Source organism: Mustela lutreola, chromosome 3, assembly GCF_030435805.1.
Source record: "Mustela lutreola isolate mMusLut2 chromosome 3, mMusLut2.pri, whole genome shotgun sequence".
Taxonomy (NCBI): domain Eukaryota; kingdom Metazoa; phylum Chordata; class Mammalia; order Carnivora; family Mustelidae; genus Mustela; species Mustela lutreola.
Window position 1 is genome coordinate 207,539,775 of NC_081292.1, and position 21,103 is coordinate 207,560,877.

General features: G+C 46.2%; 1 protein-coding gene across 6 annotated transcripts in view; it reads left to right on the forward strand.

The window, feature by feature from the left end:
• Positions 1 to 8,651: 8,651 nt before the first annotated feature.
• The window catches only part of STAT1 (signal transducer and activator of transcription 1), a 63,542-nt gene continuing 51,090 nt past the window's right edge, over positions 8,652 to 21,103 (forward strand). For 4 of the 6 annotated variants that reach the window (XR_009352111.1, XR_009352110.1, XR_009352109.1 and 1 more), the window contains exons 1-5: positions 8,653 to 8,811; positions 9,090 to 9,229; positions 12,194 to 12,322; positions 15,602 to 15,746; positions 16,993 to 17,091. Coding sequence is in view for 3 of the 6 variants with exons in the window: in XM_059168561.1 (XP_059024544.1) it covers positions 12,195 to 12,322; positions 15,602 to 15,746; positions 16,993 to 17,091 (372 nt within the window). In the remaining 3 variants the exon portion in view is untranslated. Of the gene's footprint in view, positions 8,812 to 9,089; positions 9,230 to 12,193; positions 12,323 to 15,601; positions 15,747 to 16,992; positions 17,092 to 21,103 lie in introns of all 6 variants that reach the window. The other 2 variants (XM_059168563.1, XM_059168562.1) reach the window with 2 other exon arrangements.

Here is a 21,103-nt window from a genome sequence, read left to right on the forward strand (position 1 = left end):
CTGCCCCTGCGCACACCCTTCAATTTCTGACATAATTTTCTTCTTTTTTCAAATTGACCATGAGCACTGATTGATTTGACTGCTTGCATTTTTTAAAGATCTATTTATTAGAGAGAGAGAGAATGTGTTTGTGTGTGTGTGTGTGTGTGTGTGTGTGTGTGTGAATGGGAAAGGATCACCGCGCAGACTCCTCACCAAGTGTGGAGTCCAACGCAAGGCTCCATCCCAGGCCCCGGGAGATCATGACCTGAACTGAAACGAAAAGTTGGCCACTTAACCATCTGAGCCACCCAGGCACCCCTGACTGCTTACATGTTTTAATGTCTGGCTGAAGGAAGTACAATAAACACATAATAAATTCTCCCTTCTCTGACAAACCCACACAGTTGTGCAACCGGCACTGTAAGACACAACAGGCCCACCAGAGTCCTCAAAGAGGGCGCTGTAAAAACACCATGGACAGGCTCTGCATCATCTCTAGAGCAAAAACACAAATACTTCCATGGGTCTTCCCATGTGGATAGAGGCTCCAGTTAACACCAATCACATTCTCTCTCCCCGTTTATAATCTCCGTATGGCTTCTGGTGCTGTGGATTAGCAGCTCCTACCACGCATGTATGGATAGAAGCCTGGAGGTTCCTGAGTTTGGATGGCAAATGTCAGTCTATTTTCATAGACTTCTAATTGAAACTTAGACTTTCTTCCAATTAGGAATAAAGGTGACACACACACATTTTTGTCACGTTACAATTGTTAAAGTGACCTCAAACTACTGCTTATGATAAGCACAATTTTGAAATTGCATTCATCAGACCCGCTGCTAGATCTTATTTAATGCCATTAACAAAGAGGCCCTTCTACCACTATGCCACAAAGTGGGTTTTCATATTTTGATACCCACATTTCCATGTAGTTGGTTTTCTACTTATCTCATGTATTTTATTTTATTCAGCTAAAAGCATTACTCTTTGAAGGAGTTTGTAGGATCCTCAGACTGCCAAAGGCGTCCATGGCACAAAGCTTAAGAATCCCAGCTCTGGATGGCGACCACAATTCTCAGCAGATCTTTCCGAAGTCAGACATTTTTTCATCTCTCCTTAGTCTTTCGTGCCTCTCTTATCACCTCCCCCAACAACGGCTTCTCACCCTGCAAAACATCCGCACACAAGACTGAACTGCTTTCAGTTTCTTTGATGGCCCAGGCTCCCTCCCCTGGCCCTCCCCCGGCCCTCCCCCGGCCCTCCACCTCATCCTCTCAATTCTCCAACCCATCCCACCCAGCCTGCCACCAGGATAACATTCACACACCCTTCAGGTTCTAGAAAGCCTTCTGTCCAACCCTCCACCTCCCCACCCCCACTCCATGTGGACACCTATATGACTCAGGTCCCTTCACATCTCCAGATGCTCTAGGTGCCCCGGCACCATTCTTACCACCGATGTTGTACAGGCCTGTCAGCTGTCGTCTTCATTAGACTCTAAGCAAGCTCTGTACATGCAGGGACCAAGAAGGCATTGTTCACAGTTCTAGCCCTAACATGTAGCACACTCAGCCCCTTAGAAAGTATTTGTCAATGATTTAATATTTGAGCACATAGAGGACAGAAATTCGTTGTTTTCTGCCTGCAAGACTAATCTAGAATTCTCTTTCCAGTCCTCCAAATTCTAAAATTATGGGATAGTCACTTGCTGCCTGCAAACTGATTATGAACCAGACATGCTTGCCACCACTTCCCCTCTCCTTCATCTCACTCATAATTTCCAAACTCTGTAGAAATGCTCTGGATTAGATTGTCTGATTATTAGCTCATTCTAACTTCTCTTTTATTTACATATCTTTTATGTGCCTAATATCCCAGACATATGCCTGTGCACAGATGAACCAATTGCTCTTGAACTTTCCCATAACTCTGCCTTTGTTAAGCTCACCGCCTTTATACTCCTCCCCTGGGTGAAAGCCTAACACAACTCTCTCTTACATTAGACTCCAAAGTCATTCCCTCAGATGTCTCACAGAGCTCGGCCAATGCGAGGAAGCCTGGAGGCTGTCTGGACAGGGCAGGGAGGGGGGGATGGGAGTGCAATCAGGAAGGGTGTGGAGGAGTGATGCTCTCATTCACATCCTTAGGGGAGTTTTTCAGAATACACATGCTTGTTATTCTCTGCCCCTCAATTCTAGCTCGACAGGTCTAGAGCCAGTGTTGAGGTCTGGATGGTTTGAATTCACCTGTGATTCCTGATTCCAGTATTGGTCAATAGTGTGATGCACTCATAAAAAAAAATACCACGATTATGTATCAGGAACTGATTACTTTTCTTTCTTTCTTTTTTCCTTTATTTATTCATTTGACAGAGAGCAATCACAAGTAGTCAGAGAAGCAGGCAGAGAGAGAGGAAGAGAAGCAGGCTCCCCACTGAGCAGAGAGCCTGATGCGGGGCTCCATCCCAGGACCCTGAGATCATGACCTGAGCCGAAGGCAGAGGCTTTCACCCACTGACCCACCCAGGCGCCCCAGGGACTGATTACTTTTCTTAACTCAGGTTTCCCAGCTGAACCATAAGACACACTCAGTGATTTGCTAGACTACTTTCTCAGTTGTCCCAAGGATGGTACCTAGTGCCATTCTAGGTATAGAGGAGAGACCACACAGATGCGTCAGGGCACTGGCTTAATCCTTTCATGAAACTTGGGATGAAGCAGGCTGTCACAGCAAAAAGTCCCTCCTGTTATGAGAAGAGATGAAAACAGACAAATAATAAATGACAAATTTAATAAGTACTATGAAGACTATATAGAGTAGTTGAAAAGAGTGGTCTGTGAAGGTCTCCCTGGGGAGATACTTGATCTGAGACCTAAAGAATGAGAAGGAGCAGGTCCATAGACACAGCCAGGAACACAGCATCCTTAAAGAACAGTACACACATGAGACCCCCGCTGATAAAATCTTGAGTGCTTGAGGCCACAGAGAGGGGAACGTGGTGAGGCATGGAGTGACTGAGACAACAGGGGTAGGAGACAGGGACAAGACCAGATCATGTAGGGCTCTATAGGGAAAGCTGAAGGCTCTGAATTTTATTGCAAGTGCTATAGAAAAAAAGTGGTGTTATTTTTGTTCCTTCATTACCTAAGTTTTTGTTTGTTTTAGTAAGTATGTAGCAAGGTTTCTATGGGACTACTCTCCTTTCCTTCAATTTCACACTACTTTGTTAGTGTGCAACCTGAGCAGTTGCCCAGGGCCAGCATTCACAAGGACTCCATGTTGGTGTAATGCCCTACATTGCCTTCTAGAAATTCTTGTAAGTTCGGAATAAAGGACTCCGTATTTTCATTTTGCACTGGGCCCTGCAAATATATAGCCTGTCCTGTCCTTCAAACGGGAAAATAAACATCCCTTTGCGTTGTGGGAATTAGGTGAGGAGCACTTGCTGGGGCTTTGGAGCAGCCCCGGGACTGGAGCTCACTCTCGCATGACGCCGAGGGCTGCGGCAAGGCCCTTCGCACACTGGAGTCCGAGCTTGGGACTCGGTCACCCCAAGTCGCTGGTGTCCTTCGCTAGTGACGGAGCCGAGCCGGCCCCGTCCGTGCCTCCCCCAGTCGTGCAGTGCGCGGCACAGACGGCTGACAGGACCCAGACTATTTCCCCGGGTCCGTCAAAATTCTGGTCACGGTGCGGTGACCAAACCACTCCCCCATTATACCCCCCCACTTCCTCGGTACAATCACCGCGAGGGGGAAGGCAGGGGGCAAGAAGGCTCCAGGAGGGGAAAAGCCCCTTGACAGATACAGCGAAAGGACTCCGGGGGCAGCAGCCAGCCCCGACCTCCCCTTCCGCCGCAGCTGGGGGGGGGGGGGGGGGAGGTCCGAGCCCGAAGGACGCGGGGCTCGCACGAGTGAGCCCGCCCACCGACGGCGGAGAGGACCGGACGCAGGGAAAGGGCGCCCTCCGGGCCCAGGAGGAACAAAAAGGTGAAAGCGCGACGGCTACGGTCTCCAGCGCCTTCCGGGGCTACAGCACAGCCCTCGCTCCTTCCCAAGTTCACGGGCGCCGCCCCGGCCCGGCCCCCGCCTTCCGTCCCGTCGGGCCTCCCCGCTCAGACTTAGCCCGCTGGAGGGCGCAGGCAGGTGCCGCCCGTCCGGGGCTGGCGGTCGCGTCCCGCCCCCGACCCCCACCGCACCCCCGCAGGCTCGGCGCGGGGCGGACGCTGACCCGCGGCCCTTCGGTGGGAAAATCCCCGGGCCCGCGCCTGCGCACTGCGCCCCGACTCTGTTCACTTTCGCTTTTCGGTTTCCTCCCAATCCTGCTCCTTCTCGCTCCAGGGCCGTTTCCCCGAAAGCACGTGGGGCGGCTCTTCCGAGCAGCGGCGCCCCTCCCGCCGCGCGCCGGCCGGAGGCCTCGGAAGCGTTTCCAGCCGCCGACAATCTGCGCCTCCCGGGGGGCCGCCGCCTGGGGCGCAGGACTCCGCAGGTGCTCCCGACCGTGTGGACCGTGAATTGAAATGTGCTCCGTGCAAGCACTTGTGCAAACGGGAAGAAAATTCTATAGTAACCCACCGCCCAGAAACTTGAACATCTTCTAATATTTTCCCTGTCTCTCCCCTTTCCATTTCCGACTGTTCCATGATCTACATTTCTATATACCCTCACAGTAATAGGATATTGTTTGTTTTCCTGCATTTAATTTAATTTTATACGTGGATATTTCCCAATAACTAGTCTTTGAAAGCATAACTTTCATATTCTAGCATATGAATATCGAAAATGCGGAGAACCAGGAATGGAAAGATTCCTAGAACTGTAACATCATGGAACTGATGAGTTACTCCAGCGCTTTCAACGTCTCATCATAAAATGTGGTTTCTAGCCTCCTCACCACCCTGACTCTCTTTTAAATAAATACCGGACGAGGGGTGTTCTTACCTGCCATTTCCGATTGAGCTCTAGTGACTTACCCAGTACAGTGTTGAAAAGTACTCCCGAGTCTGGCACCAGAGAGTACCTGTCCTTTGTTGCCTTTTTTTTTTTTTTTTTAACCCAAATACAGGTCTTTGCATTTACTCTCTTAAGTATTATCCAGTTGGTGTCCGCACAACATTCTACAGAAGATAACTTAGACTTTTGATTCCGTCTGTGAATTAGGGGACTATTTCAGCTGGCCCGGGGGTGATCTCAGGGCCTTACAGCACTGACCACAAACACCTCTTACTCACGGAGTTTGGGTAGGCCGCAGTTCTGTCCTGGGGGGGGTAGGTGCAGGGGGGCTCCTCACATCTCTGCTTCTAGGACTCAGGTTGGGGGAGCCACGGCTGCTTGAGCCAGCCCTCTCCCAGTGCTGAGAAGGAGCATACGGACAAGTGGATCACATGGAACATTCCCAGTCCCAGGTTGGTTAGACCTGAGTACCTCCCATCTGCTTATATTCCATGTCGTGGCCAGAGTGAATGGAGGCAAGGAGTGGGAAGGGAAAGAAGAAAAAAAGAAAAAGGAAAAAAGAAAAATAACACAATCTATCAAACATGGTATTAGCAATTTTTTCCAGATGTGTGTCTTTTGCAATGTTGACACAGTTGGTATAGAGATACAGTTTCCTAAACAGGCCGTTCTAAGGGGTTCATCACACATTTCACACATTTGGGTTTTTCACTTCTGGATCTCTCATTTTTCTGTTCGGTTTGGTTTTTTATTGAGTTGCTTTTTCAATGGTCAGTATGTTAGCCACACTTACAAAATACATAAGCTTGCCCCCCTGGAACATGGGCTTTTGGAGGAAATAAGGCTCGGACACTTTCAAAACCATAATATAGGGTGTGTGTGGTGATTGTTGACAAAAATGAAACACTCGTGTGTCATATTATTTCAGAGACAAGATTAATGATCACGGGGTGAGGTGGTTCCACAAGGAGAATATAGGATTGGGCTTAGTTTTAACAAAATTGAGTCAAATTTGATAGGTGAACTGAGTAAGGGGCAGGACATGACATTTAGTATGTGCAATACTTGCCAATGGCATGAGCAAAGGGACAGAAACAGGGAAATGAAAAGCTTGGGGATGGAGGCAACTCTATTTTGAGGATAGAGTTTCGTCAGGTAACGGGACAGTGGGAGACAAGGTTGGAGAGAAGGGTAAGGACATTCTGTGGAGGACCCAGACTCACAGTTTGTTTTTACCATAAATGCAATGAGAGTTGTCAAGGCTCTTGAGCAGGTACTGAGTGTATCACTGAGGTTAAGGTTTTAGAGAAATTAATTTGGCAAATACAGTGGAGAGGAAAGGGACGGAAGAAGGTCGTCTCCCTGGTCTCTAGTGTTCCAGTTCTGAAGTGGTGCGAGCTACGGGAGGGTATGGTCAATGACGGTACCACAGAGGAGGGTAAAGACAGAGGGAAGGAGGCATCCATAGAACTTGATAACAAGTTCTGACTCTTCTTAAGAGTCAGATTTTCTCAAACGTTGTCTGGGCCCTTAATGCAGGTGAGTAGGAGGGGGGAGGGCATCTTTTCTTACAGAAGGCAGCTACTTTGGTACCAAGGGTCATTGCTATCACAGATCAGTACTGCCTTTGTAAGGGTGAGGATGTGACCGGAAGGAATGTATAGCTGTGGGAAGAGAAGAACTACAATAGAAACACATTTAAGCGTATCTGTGGGAAAATAATTACTTTTCCTACCCAAGTTTGCCTTAGTCTTCAAGGCTTGATTCAAGTTCCATCTGCTTGAAGAGCCGGCTTATCTGATGGGTGTACTTCCCAGTAAGATCAGATCTAGGAGCACCTGGGTGGATCAGTCAGTCTGCAGTCAGCTAGGTTATGACTCCAGGTTCCTGGGATGGAGCCTGTACTGGGCTCCCACCCAAGGGGAAGCCTGCTTCTTTCTCTCCTTCTCTCCTGCTTGTGTTCCCTCCCTTGCTGTCTGTCTGTCTCTGTCAAATAAATAATAAAATCTTTAAAAAAAAAAAAAAAAAAAGATCGAATCTAGGCTGCTGGCCTGTGGGGTGCCTACCTGGGGGAGTGCCATTTAAGCTGAGTTTCTAGCTAAGACATAAAAGATGAGTTAGCCAGAAAAGAGGTTGGGGGAAAGCCGATGTTGCTCCAGGGGGCTTTCCAAATGGAGAACTGCTGGTGAGAAGTCCTGAGTTTGGGGAAAGAGCTGGACATATTCAAAAACTAAGAATGCTGAAGTACAGAAAGGAAAGAGTGGCACAAGATAGGATTAGAGAAAGAGATAGGGAACCAAGGCTTTGTAAGCTATATTTAGAAATTTGAATTCTGTAAGAAAAGCCATCATGGGATTTTTCAAGTTGGCAAACACATGATCTGCTTTGAAATTAAAAAAAAAAAAAAATCACTCAAACTGCTGCATGGAGAATGGATTCAAAGGGAATTAAAGGCAGGGGACCTGGCTGCCTCGGCTGGTAGGGCAAGCAAGTCTTGATCTCGGGACCTGAGTTCAAGCCCCATGTTGGGTGTAGAGATTACTTAAAAAAACAAACTTAAAAGGGGGCGGGCAACGAAGAGCTTAAGTGAGGCAGCCACTTGGGACTCTACTGCAATTATCCAAATGGGAGAAAAGTGGGGATGGTATGAGACAGAGGGAAGCTGGTGAGACTGGAGGAACATTTGGGCAAGAAGAGTCAAGAGGCGTGAGCACCAGGCGTGGGAGTTGAGGGAGAAGACGATGTCAGGGAGGCCTCCTGGCGGCCACATGGCGGCTCCAGTAAAGGAAGGGCAGGTTTGAGGAGAAAGATGAAGAGTTGGTTCTGAATATAACTAGTTTGCAGACCCGACCGGAGAGCCTCGTGGAACAAGGGAGGGCTGTGCGCGAGGGCGCAGAGTGTGCAGGAGGTGGGACAGGACGCGCAGGTGCGGACAGACGGACGGGTGCAGACAGACGGACGGTGCGGACAGACGGACGGTGCGGACCGACGGACGGTGCGGACAGACGGACGGTGCGGATAGACGGACGGTGCGGACCGACGGACGGTGCGGACAGACGGACGGTGCGGACAGACGGACGGGTGCGGACGGGACCCACGGCAGCCCTCCGCGCTCGCCGGCAGCTGTGCGTGCGGCCGCCACACGCGCGCGTGAGCCTGTCCGCCAACCCGAGCGGCTTCGGACCCGGACAACCGCTCAGGTGGACAGCTCGGCCACGGAGGAGCGGAGACGGAGAAAGGTGCCGCGGGGGCGGGAGGACACAAGCAGGAGTGGGTACTGAGAACTGATGGGTCGGCTGTGCCAAGCGCGTCCGAGGGGTCAGGCGAGGGCAGAACCGGCCCCGGGAAGCAGCCAGCAGGTGAGCCGCCCGACTCGCTCCCAGCTCCCAGCGGTCCCGGCCCTGGGTTCACAGACAGCGGTTGAACGCCAGGGTCTCCCAGCCCGGGCCTCTGCGAACACAGACATCCTCTGAGCTGCCGTCCGCGGTGTCTGGCGGTAACCGCCCGCTCGCCAAGTTGCGACGCCGGGTCAGCCTCGCGACGCCCCGCGGGGGCCCTGCTTGCGGCCCAGCGAGGCCTCGGCGGGTCCGCGCGGCCGCGGCCGCGGCGGGGAGGCAGCGGCCCCGCGGAACAGCCGCGTCCGATTGGCCGCGCGCGGCAACGCCCGCTGATTGGCGGAGGCGCGAGGAGGCGGGGCGCCGGGCGCCGTCTTTTCTCCCAGCCGCTACTTTCGGTTTTCTTCAGAGTCGGCCGCGGGCCCCGAGCTCCCGGAACGACGCCGGTCCGACCCCAGACCCTGCAGAGGTGAAGCGGGTGCGGCGACCCGAGACAGGCAGCCCCGCGGCGCCTCCGCCCTCCGCTGCCCGACCCGGCGCGCAGAGTGAGTGGCCTGGGTTTCCGGGCGCCGGGGTGGGGCGTCCCAGGACCGTGCGGTCCCGGTCTGGCCGCCGGACGCCCGGCGAAGGCCGCTGTGCAGGCGCGGCCACCGGGAAAGCACGCGTCCCCGGCACCCCGGGGTCCTTCTGGGTGAGGAGCCAAGTCGTGCCCTAGCAGGACAAGCCTTGTGAAGTAGATTTCCTCCGTAAGACCGCCGCGGTGCCCTGACCCCGCTCGCCCTCCGCCCCGCCACTCCCCCACGGGCGCCTCTTCTCTCCACAGAAGTGACCGTTTGCGTGCGGCGTCGCGGGACAGCCGCCCCGGCCGGACGCTCGCGCCTGTGCATGCGCCCCCCGCCCCTCGCGTGCGCGGCGGCCGCTCGGCTTGGGTCCTCAGCCCCGCGGCGGGACGCGAGGCGACAGGTCAGTAACGGTTCGGGAGAACGAACGGAGGAGCGCCTCGTTTTGGACTCTTAGTCCTGCGTCTGTGTTTAGAGATGAAGGAGCTCCATGTCTTCCTGGAAAGTTCCTGCGACCCCCCAAGTGCTGTTAGTCTTTGAAAACTGGTGGCGGATCCTGAAGAGTCTGGGGGGTCTCTGGGTGCGGTGCGAGCGACTGAGCTTTGGGTGTTGTGTGTGGAGGCTCGAGAGGTTGTTCTCACGTGACGGCAGGAAGGCTTGAGCCGGGACAGCCGCTGCCTCAGGAGGATGCAGAACCCAGACTCGGAGGAGCATCACAGGATTTGCCCCTTATTTTCTAATTCAGTACGAAATAGACGAGATTTCAATCCAGTAAACTTGGGTACCTACGATGGGCAGGACACTGTTGGTGGGTTTCTTTGTTGTTGTTGTTTGTTTGTTTAAAAAAAAAAAAAAAAAAGGTAGCGCTGGCACCTCTGAAACTTCCATCACGCAGGGGAGGAAGCCCAGAGCTTCATATGGAGCTGACACAGTAACCGAGGGTGCAGAATGCGTGCGGCAAAGTCAAAGAAAGCTTAACTGCCTCTGGGAAAGTCCGAGACAGCCTTATGGAAGAAGGGGTTTTTGTGTCTACCTTTGAATCATGGTAGGACTTAGGCGGAAATTCCTGGAGAGGCTGTTTTTTAAGAGCCAGTGACAACTGGAGCAGAGCGGAAATGTTGGGCATAACCAAAACACTAGATAATTAGGTAACGGGTTTGCTTTGCTAATGGATGCATATAGGGTCAGGGTGCAAATCAGCCTAGGAATGGGCAAACTGTAGCAGTTTTGAGCAAGACAGTGATGTGGTCCACCTGTGTACAGCAGGAGGCTAGACTGGGAAATAGTGTTGGAAGCTGAGAGGCAGGAGGTCTTGGGACTGGAGGGAGGAGTCTTCGTAACACTGGAATTTGAGCCAGGTGATTGGGGATGATCATGTCCCTCCTTGAGTTGGCTACAGGTTTAATGAGATGACACTGATTCTGGATCTGTTAGCATGCATTGATTAATCCCCTGCTCCGTGCTCTACTAGCTCCCCCAGTCTTTTTTTTTTTTTTTAAGATTTTATTTATTTATTTGGCAGACAAAGATCACAAGTAGGCAGAGAGGCAGGCAGAGAGAGGAGGAAGCAGGCTCCCTGCAGAGCAGAAAGCCCAATGGGGAGCTCAATCCTAGGACCCCGGGATCATGACCTGAGCTGAAAGCCGAGGCTTTAACCCACTGAGCCACCCAGGCGCCCCAAGCTCCTCCAGTCTTAACAACCGCACTGTTGATGGGGACGTGAGTTGCCTGAGGTCCTGCATCTAGTAAGAGGTGTCATGTCCCCTCTGGCTGACCCCGTGGCCAGCTGATTTGCTGTAGGCACATCTTTATTACACACCTGCCAGGGTGGGGAAAGAGCCACAGGTTTGGAGTCACCCATGGGGTGAAATTAATTTGAAGTGCAAAATCAAATTCAAATTTGATTTGAAAAAATTCAATTTCCTATAGCAGGTATGCCAAGGAGTGGGTTTGTGTCATTTCCACTGGCATTTGTGATGGTAACTAGCTTTATTGTCCCACCATATCCTTGCTTTTCTTCGGAAGGAAAGTCGTGGAGTAGGCATGACTTCATGCCTCCACAAGTGTGCTTGATAGCAAGCATGCATGGCTTTTCCATGCCCTGCTTGAAAATGCAGACCCCTTCTGCAGAGGCCTGGTAGGATGCGAGCCATGTGTACCCACGCTGCATGAGCCAGCTGTGCGCTGGTGTAAATCCCAACTTACACTGTGGTAATGGGAGGCTCGCCGTTTTCTGCATAGACTGTAGGACTTCCTTAAATCAGGGTTTTGTTTTCATTTCCTTAGAACTGCTTTGCAAAAAATGACTGACGGTTATCCAAAGAGACAGTAGTATTCTAGTTTTTGAAATTATACTTAACAGTGTTGTTTCCATCTTTAAATTATTACTGAGATTTAAGAGTGTTTGTACTACTTTTATTGTTCTAAGTAGACCAAGAAGAAAATCTGTTTTAAAAGGTATAGGACAAAAATAATTCATGTTAGCATATGAATCACAAAGTATAAAATATTGGTTTAAAATTCTTTGAGTTAAATTACAGGTGTACTGTCTTTCTTTTTTTTTTTTAAGATTTAATTATTTATTTTAGAGCAGGCCCACGAGAGCAGGGGGAGGGTCAGCAGGAGAGGGAGAGAATCTCAGACAGACTCCATACTGAGCTCAGAGTCCAGTGTGGGGCTTGACCTCAGGACCCTGAGATCATGACCTGAGCCAAAATCAAGAGTCAGATGCCCAACTGACTGAGCCACCCAGGTGCCCCAAATGTACTGTATTTCTAAGAGAGCAACTTTTGGAGGGTTCTTAGGATTTGTCTGGAAGCAAATCTAACGAAATAATGTTTTTCATTTTTTATTCGATAAAAGTACAGATTCATTTCAAAGTCATATCATGAGCCCAGCACTGTTCTGGAGTTAGGGTGTTGAATAGTCCGCTTACCCTTCAAATTCTTCCCTTCATTCATTCCCTTTATTCCTTAGAATAAAAAAAAAAAATACATGGTGGGTTAGCTGGTGGTAAGTGCTATGGAGAAAAACACATCAGGGCAGAGGGATAGTGTTTTATGAGGTGAGATGTGATGTCAACTTAAGTAAGGGGCCGGAAAGTCTTCCCTGGTATGTTGGCATTTGAGCAAAAGGCCTGAAGGTGTGTTTTCTGGAGAAGGAAAAAAACAAACAAACCCCAAACTTTAATTTAAAAAAAAAAAACCAGACCTCAGAATGTAAATACCATTTAAATAATGTATTTCAGAGACAAGTTATGTTTTGGATTAAGTAAGATACTTAAAAGAAGCATGGTGCTAGATAATGCCTTCTTTGGAACTATGCTCTTCCATTCCTGACCTAGGTCTTGTGCTCTGTTTCCTGGTAGGATGTCGCAGTGGTACGAGCTGCAGCAGCTTGACTCCAAATTCCTGGAGCAGGTTCACCAGCTCTACGATGACAGTTTTCCCATGGAAATCAGACAGTACCTGGCACAGTGGCTAGAAAAACAAGACTGGTAAGGGATGCTCACTTGAAGATTTTCTGTTTTTAAAGTGATTAAGTGGCTTGGAGCTGCACTGGATAAGAGATGAATTTCATTGTAGCCATTTGGACTATTTGTTGCAGAACAATATGTTGGTTTGAAAAATGGCATCTCTACAAAACTGTTAGTCATTAAGAGCTTGTATGTAGTTTGTCCATTGAATTATGACGTGCACTCCTAAATGCTTTGAACAAGTTAGATAATGTTGGCACCAATTATGTCCCACGTTAGGATCCGGATTAGAGAAAGAAGTAAGTTAAAAGAAACAATGATAGCCTAATTATGGTAAAACATTGATTAGAAATAGGAAGAAGGCATAAAAAGAGAGCTATAGACCAATATCCTTGATGAACACAGATGCGAAAATACGCAACAAAATACTAGCCAATAGGATTCAACAGTACATTAAAAGGATTATTCACCACGACCAAGTGGGATTTATTCCAGGGCTGCAAGGTTGGTTCAACATCCGCAAATCAGTCAATGTGATACAACACATCAATAAAAGAACAAGAACCATATGATACTCTCAATAGATGCTGAAAAAGCATTTGACAAAGTACAGCATCCCTTCCTGATCAAAACTCTTCAAAGTGTAGGGATAGAGGGCACATACCTCAATATCATCAAAGCCATCTATGAAAAACCCACCGCAAATATCATTCTCAATGGAGAAAAACTGAAAGCTTTTCCGCTAAGGTCAGGAACACGGCAGGGATGTCCATTATCACCACTGCTATTCAACATAGTACTAGAGGTCCTAGCCTCAGCAATCAGACAACAAAAGGAAATTAAAGGCATCCAAATCGGCAAAGAAGAAGTCAAATTATCACTCTTCGCAGATGATATGATACTATATGTGGAAAACCCAAAAGACTCCACTCCAAAATGCTAGAACTTATACAGGAATTCAGTAAAGTGTCAGGATATAAAATCAATGCACAGAAATCAGTTGCATTTCTCTACACCAACAGCAAGACAGAAGAAAGAGAAATTAAGGAGTCCATCCCATTTACAATTGCACCCAAAACCATAAGATACCTAGGAATAAACCTAACCAAAGAGGCACAGAATCTGTACTCAGAAAACTATAAAGTACTCATGAAAGAAATTGAGGAAGACACAAAGAAATGGAAAAATGTTCCATGCTCCTGGATTGGAAGAATAAATATTGTGAAAATGTCTATGCTACCTAAAGTAATCTACACATTTAATGCAATTCCTATCAAAGTACCATCCATCTTTTTCAAAGAAATGGAACAAATAATTCTAAAATTTATATGGAACCAGAAAAGACCTCGAATAGCCAAAGGGATATTGAAAAAGAAAGCCAACGTTGGTGGCATCACAATTCCGGACTTCAAGCTCTATTACAAAGCTGTCATCATCAAGACAGCATGGTACTGGCACAAAAACAGACACATAGATCAATGGAACAGAATAGAGAGCCCAGAAATAGACCCTCAACTCTACAGTCAACTAATCTTCGACAAAGCAGGAAAGAATGTCCAATGGAAAAAAGACAGCCTCTTCAATAAATGGTGCTGGGAAAATTGGACAGCCACATGCAGAAAAATGAAATTGGACCATTTCCTTACACCACACACAAAAATAGACTCAAAATGGATGAAGGACCTCAATGTGCGAAAGGAATCCATCAAAATCCTTGAGGAGAACACAGGCAGCAACCTCTTCGACCTCAGCCGCAGCAACATCTTCCTAGGAACAACGCCAAAGGCAAGGGAAGCAAGGGCAAAAATGAACTATTGGGATTTCATCAAGATCAAAAGCTTTTGCACAGCAAAGGAAACAGTTAACAAAATCAAGACACAACTGACAGAATGGGAGAAGATATTTGCAAACGACATATCAGATAAAGGACTAGTGTCCAGAATCTATAAAGAACTTAGCAAACTCAACACCCAAAGAACAAATAATCCAATCAAGAAATGGGGAGAGGACATGAACAGACATTTCTGCAAAGAAGACATCCAGATGGCCAACAGACACATGAAAAAGTGCTCCATATCACTCGGCATCAGGGAAATACAAATCAAAACCACAATGAGATATCACCTCACATCAGTCAGAATGGCTAAAATCAACAAGTCAGGAAATGACAGATGCTGGCGAGCATGCGGAGAAAGGGGAACCCTCCCACACTGTTGGTTGGAATGCAAGCTGGTGCAGCCACTCTGGAAAACAGCATGGAGGTTCCTCAAAATGTTGAAAATAGAACTGCCCTATGACCCAGCAATTGCACTATTGGGTATTTACCCTAAAGATACAAACGTAGTGATCCAAAGGGGCACGTGCACCCGAATGTTTATAGCAGCAATGTCCACAATAGCCAAACTATGGAAAGAACCTAGATGTCCATCAAGAGATGAATGGATCAAGAAGAGGTGGTATATATACACAATGGAATACTATGCAGCCATCAAAAGAAATGAAATCTTGCCATTTGCGACAACATGGATGGAACTAGAGCGTATCATGCTTAGAGAAATAAGTCAAGCAGAGAAAGACAACTATCATATGATCTCCCTGATATGAGGAAGTGGTGATGCAACATGGGGGCTTAAGTGGGTAGGAGAAGAATAAATGAAACAAGATGGGATTGGGAGGGAGACAAACCATAATTGACTCTTAATCTCACAAAACAAACTGAGGGTTGCTGGGGGGAGGGGGTTTGGGAGAAGGGGGTGAGATTATGGACATTGGGGAGGGTATGTGCTTTGGTGAGTGCTGTGAAGTGTGTAAACCTGGTGATTCACAGACCTGTACCCCTGGGGATAAAAATATATGTTTATAAAAAATAAAAAATTATATAAAAAAAAAGAAATCCTAAAAAAAAAAAAAGAAATAGGAAGAAGGTAATAAAATTAGGAGGTTAGCTCTAAGAACTTGATATGTATTCTATTTTAAAATTTACTATATGCTGATTGCAAAAATTTTAAATGGCACACAAAGTAAAGGCTCCTGTTGGTTTTTTTTCCCTCTCCAGCGATAATTACCATTAAGAGTTTTCATGCATGATGTGAGTTCTGGAATTTTTCATGCTAATTGTGTGTAATGGAAATATTGTACAAGCTGCTGTTAAAAGCAATGTCAGTCTTAAAAGAAGGAAAAATAACCTAGGAGAATACTTACGATTTGGTTTCTTAAATAATTTTCATTAGCAAAGTGATGTTTATTTTGTCTGTTGAAAGTAGTACCTGAAATGAAATGTGTAAATTTTCAATCTCCCAGGGAGCATGCTGCTAATGACGTTTCATTTGCCACCATCCGTTTTCATGACCTCCTGTCCCAGCTGGATGATCAGTATAGTCGCTTTTCTTTGGAGAATAATTTTTTGTTGCAGCATAACATAAGGAAAAGCAAGCGTAATCTTCAGGTATGACCTGGTTTTTGCCTTATAGTTAAAATGTTCCCAAGCCTATGTAAGAGTTTTTTTTTTTCATTGAGCAAATACTCTTGAGTATGCATTCACTGGTATTTTTAAAAGTTTCAGAGATGACAAATAAACTCCTTTTGTATTGCTAATATTTTATAGCATGAGCAAAGTAAAATGTCGGTTCATTTTGTAAATACATAAGGAATTTCCAGGTTTAAGTGTTATTACCTGTTAGGTGTCAGTAATTCTGAGACAAATGTGATGCTGTCACCTTCTTTTACTACAAGTTGTTGAAATTGAAACCAGGGGCAGGGTTACATTTTAAAGGCCGTGAGCGGTCCTACCAGGCAGAAGCTCAAAGGAGCTGTAGTAGTAGGCCCATCTCAGCCCTTGGTGTCCAGATGAAGAATCAGTCCGGAAAGATTTGATGACCCAGAGCTCTGACAGACTTAGTGAATTGGAACAAGGCCCCACTTTTCCTTGCTTTTGGAAGAATTGCCCTCCCATGGAAGAGAAAGTCAGGGGGAGTCCCAGGCCGGAGACAATGGGCTACAGGGTTTTAGGAGTTTTTCAAAAGGCTCCCAGCATCCCTTAAGACTGGCTACTCTATTTACTTTGTCACAACAGAACTTTTCTGTCTCAGTGAAGGTGAGAGCGATCATTTTCTTATTTCAACATAACCAAACTTAGATAGTTAGAAGCTTTTCCTTCCCTTGTGAATGTAGCTATGCTTTTATAATACCAGCGACAGGGAAATTAGGTGAGATTTACAGAAATTTGCTCTCCTACAGACTTTGCGTGAGCACACCTGTTCTAAAGAGCCATGTTGCCAGCATTTTGCAACCTGCTTTGACAAGGAAATAGAAAAACTGAAAAGAATATCTTTGGTAAATTCAAAGCAGAGACCAACTGAAAACTTAATTGAGAAATAATCATTTGCATTGTGTCAGAACCCTAACGGAACATAAATGGCCTCAAAAACAAAGAAATAAAAGTAAAACTATTAGCAGAACTGCGTATGAAGATATTTGGGTTTTTTAATCAAGAAATAATTTAGGTATGTGTATTTACTGGAAAGGTTTTGTTATAATTTATTAAGGGTATTTTATTTTTACTAAAAATATCTTGCATAGAATTTAATAAATACTAGAGGAGGCTTTTCGGTAGATAGGAACAAATTCAATTTATAATAGTATACAGTGGCTTAAACATTCTAAAATTTGTTTTTATTCTAACCCATATCTAGGATAATTTTCAGGAAGACCCAGTACAGATGTCTATGATCATCTGTAACTGTCTGAAGGAAGAAAGGAGGATCCTGGAAAATGCTCAGAGATTCAATCAGGTACTTTTTTTTCTAACGGAACACTGAAGATTGTAGTAAAATAAAAATGCATTCATTTACCCAACAAATATAATGAACACCTGTAGGGAAAAGTCCTCTGATCTTATAGCCCCAGGAAATGGGAAAGATCAGATACAGAGATTGCATAGACCTGGGCTTTAAGAAAGGACTGTGATCTGTTGGAAATCATTCTGGTGAGGGAGAGAGATAATACATAAACAAAATATTTTCAGATAGTGACAATTCCTATGCAGATACCAAAGGAGGATACTGAGATACAGTAAGGAAGTATCTGGGGGGTGGGGTTATGTCTTTAGATCAGGGTGAGGGTTGGGCAGGGAAGGAAGCCGCAGACAGAGTGGACTCAAGAAAGGTGCAGCTGGTAGAGGTAAAAAGTGGCAGATTATATTTGGGACATGGTACCGATTGGGCTTATATTGAAGGGTCAGACATGGGAGTGAGGGAAAGTGCAAAGCGGAAGATGACTTGATGGTTTGCAACTTGAATCACTTGGAGCTATTGTTCATCGTGCTGGGGAGGAAAGAAAGATGGGGGATGGCTTTTGTAGGACATAGTATGTTTTAGAGCAGAAGAACAAGTTGATGGGAAAATTAAGACCTTTGTTTTGAATAGGATCGAGTTACCTCTCTCTCTTTTTTTTTTTTTTTAAAGATTTTATTTATTTGACAGGCAGAGATCACAAGTAGGCAGAGAGGCAGGCGGAGAGAGAGGGGGAAGCAGGCTCCCTGCTGAGCAGAGAGCCCGATGTGGGGCTCGATCCCAGGACCCTGAGATCATGACCTGAGCCGAAGGCAGAGGCTTTAATCTACTGAGCCACCCAGGCACCCTGAGTTACCTCTTAAATGTACAAGACATCCAAACAGAATGAGTCAGATTTGTTTTGGCACCGAGATTTTTGATCAGAGTTTTACTAATATTAATACAAACCACCTTGGCAGTCAGGGCTCAGATTTTTAAAATCGCTGTGGCATCTGTTCATCCCCTTCTTGACGGCTGAGGAGCCAGAAATAACCAGAAGGCAACGAAACAAAGTTGTAAAACCACCGTTTGGGTTGTTCTGGCTAAGACCCTCCGCTATGAGGGGGAGAATGCCAGAGTAGTAGGATGTAAGTAGGAGGGCGAATTCCATTCTCCATGCGCTTTCTGGGCATTTGATCCAGGTTTTGTGAATCCTCTGCTTCCCTGAGCATTTAGTTCGGGGCCCACTGGAAGCTGCTGCACTGAGCATTTCAAGAGATGTGTTATTTGTTCTCAATTTGAGCTAGCGCATCTGGCCCCTGGCCTCATGAACAGAAGTGCCTCTCAGTGTCGGCCGCCTGGGCTCCTCTGCAGGTGGTATGCTTGTCTTCAACATGCGTCCCACAGCTGTGAGGTTTTCAGCAGGATGTTGGGACTGTGTGGGATTTTCATCTTAATAACACCAGGCAATGGTCTGGCCACTCCTGTATGTCCTACTTGAGAGGGCCGCCAAGAGCAGAGATGGGTAGAAGAACCAACTTTCCACCTGGCACCCAAGCATTTCTCGCCTCACATTTGGCCCCAAGGCCTGAGTAGGGGTCTTCTCTCCCAGATCAGCATCCTCTCCTGGGTATGCTTTGGGTTTTGAAGGCTTGCCAGTGGTTTTCTCCCCTTTAGAAATGTCGGTGATCTGGGGAGAGGACCATCTTAAGCCTCTCAGGAGACCGCTGAGCTACTGGTGAGCACCTTTCAGGAGGTTTAGTTGACCGCCCAGCTGAGAATGAGAGAAGCAAGACCTTCTTAGAGTTTGAGGGAAGGATCTGGATGTCTGAGGCCATCAGGGAAAGGGAAATGGCCCCCAAGTTACCCAATCTACTATGGGCTGGGAAATTGAGAAACATTTCTTTGCCATTTCTCCCCCTTGTTGAAGTAACTACGTTTTAATAATGTATCTTTTATGCATACTGACTTATGATGTGTGATGCCTGTATTGGGTTCCGAGTAACCCCATTTTGGCGCCGGGGGCATTTGGAGAATCTAGATGAAACCAGAGTGTCCATGACTTGACTGACAGCTGTGCAGACTGATAGGTATATAGGGATTTAAGAAATTCAACAAGTTAAAAACATGCAAACTTGAAAGTCTGTTTATAGTGTTCAAATTCTATGAAATTTTATAGAAATGTTGGGATAGGAAAATTTTGTTCCTGTTATTTTTTAATAAAAGAACTTTTAGAAAGTATCTGTAAGAGAATATTTTAAAAAAGAATATTATATGTAGATACTTCTTAGTAAACTATGAATGTTTTGTTTGCTGCCATTATTGCACACTAAGCTTTTTCTTTCTCGTGTTGTGTGCCCACATGTGTACATGTGTGAGTGTGTGCATGCGTGTGTGTGGCGAAAAAACTCTATGTGTGGATAAAATGTAGGTCCATAGGGTTCACCACAGGGATTGGTGATCGGTTCTTTCAGACTGGAAGGAAAGACACCAAGTGGCTCTCGGGTTTCCCTTTGTTAGAGTTATCAGGGACTGGCTCAGTCCGTTAAGCATCTGCCTTCAGCTCAAGTCCTGATTCCAGGGTGCTGGGATCGAGTCCCGCATCGGGCTCCCTGCTCAGTTGGGAACCTGCTTCTCCCTCTACCTGCCGTTCCCCCTGCTTATGCTCTCTCTCTCTCTGACAAATAAATACAATCTTTAAACAAAAATAATAGAATTACCATATACTGAATGCTTTTCTCAGGACCTGTGCTAAATATTTTATAAACATCATTTAATTTGAATAAACGTTTTCAAACTGTCACTGAAATTAAGTATTCTTATCCCCGTTTTACAGATGAAAAAACTAAGGTTGAGGGGTCAAGTACTTTGCTCAAGGCCACGAGCTAATGAGTTTGGAATTTAAACCTAGAATTGTGTGACTCTAAAACCCATTCATTAGAGAAGTTGCTTCATCTGTCTTGGGGGTTCGGACTTATGAGATGGGAGAGGAGGGCATTCTGACTGGGACCTCTGGTGCCCATCCAGTGCCTGTCATGTGTCCTCTTATTTGGACAGCCACTTGTTCCATTGAAGAGAAAGCCTCCCTGAGCAGACTTCCTTGGTCTGGGGTGCGTGTGGAGCTTAGTTCTAATGAAAACCCTCCAGACAGGGTCTGGATGTGGTGTAGGTGTGAAATGAGAAAAGAAGAGTAGACGAGTCCCTTCCAACTTCAACGGTTTGTGTAAAGTTTGCATTTAATTCCAGTTCATGTGCAGTGTAACAATAGTTTCAGGTGTAGAATATAGGGATTCAGCACTTCCATACCCAACTTGAGCATTTGATGTGCAGCAGAGGCAGGAGGCCATATGGAGCTGCTCAAAGCAACAGCTCCTTCTGAAAGGCCTGAGCAGCCCTGTTCATTCCTCAGTGACATGTGGGGCACCTAGGGGTACCAGTCAGTGTAGTGATTTTTAATGCACATTTTATACAGATATAATTCAGACACTTTGAACTTCTGCAATTCCAGAGTATATAAAAGAAGGAAAACTTCCAGAGTTTTCTGTAAACAAAGAATCACTTTGATCACCTAAACATAATAAAGATAGAACAAAAAAGAATATTATAGACCAATTTCATTTCTGAATATCAATGTAAAGTTCTAAACAAAATATTTTAGTGATCAGAATTCAGTAATACTTTAAGAAAACAATATATCACGACCAAGTAGAATTTATTCCAGATTATAATAATAGAGTAGGGTGTGGCGAGGAAATGCATTAATGTAATTCATTATGTAAGTAGATACAAGGAAGAAAAAGCATATGCTTCTCTCTATAGTTGCTGAAAAGAGTTGACAAAATCCAACACCCATCCCTGATAAAAGACACTAAATAATATACAAACTGATGGGTACCTCTTTAGCATATTAAAATACAGATCTCTCAGTGCTGTAGACAGTGTCTTATGTAGTTTGGAACACATCAGAACTGTGGCAAGGATGTCCATTATTTCCACTGATACTTAAATAACGTTATATTGGTGGTATTTGCCA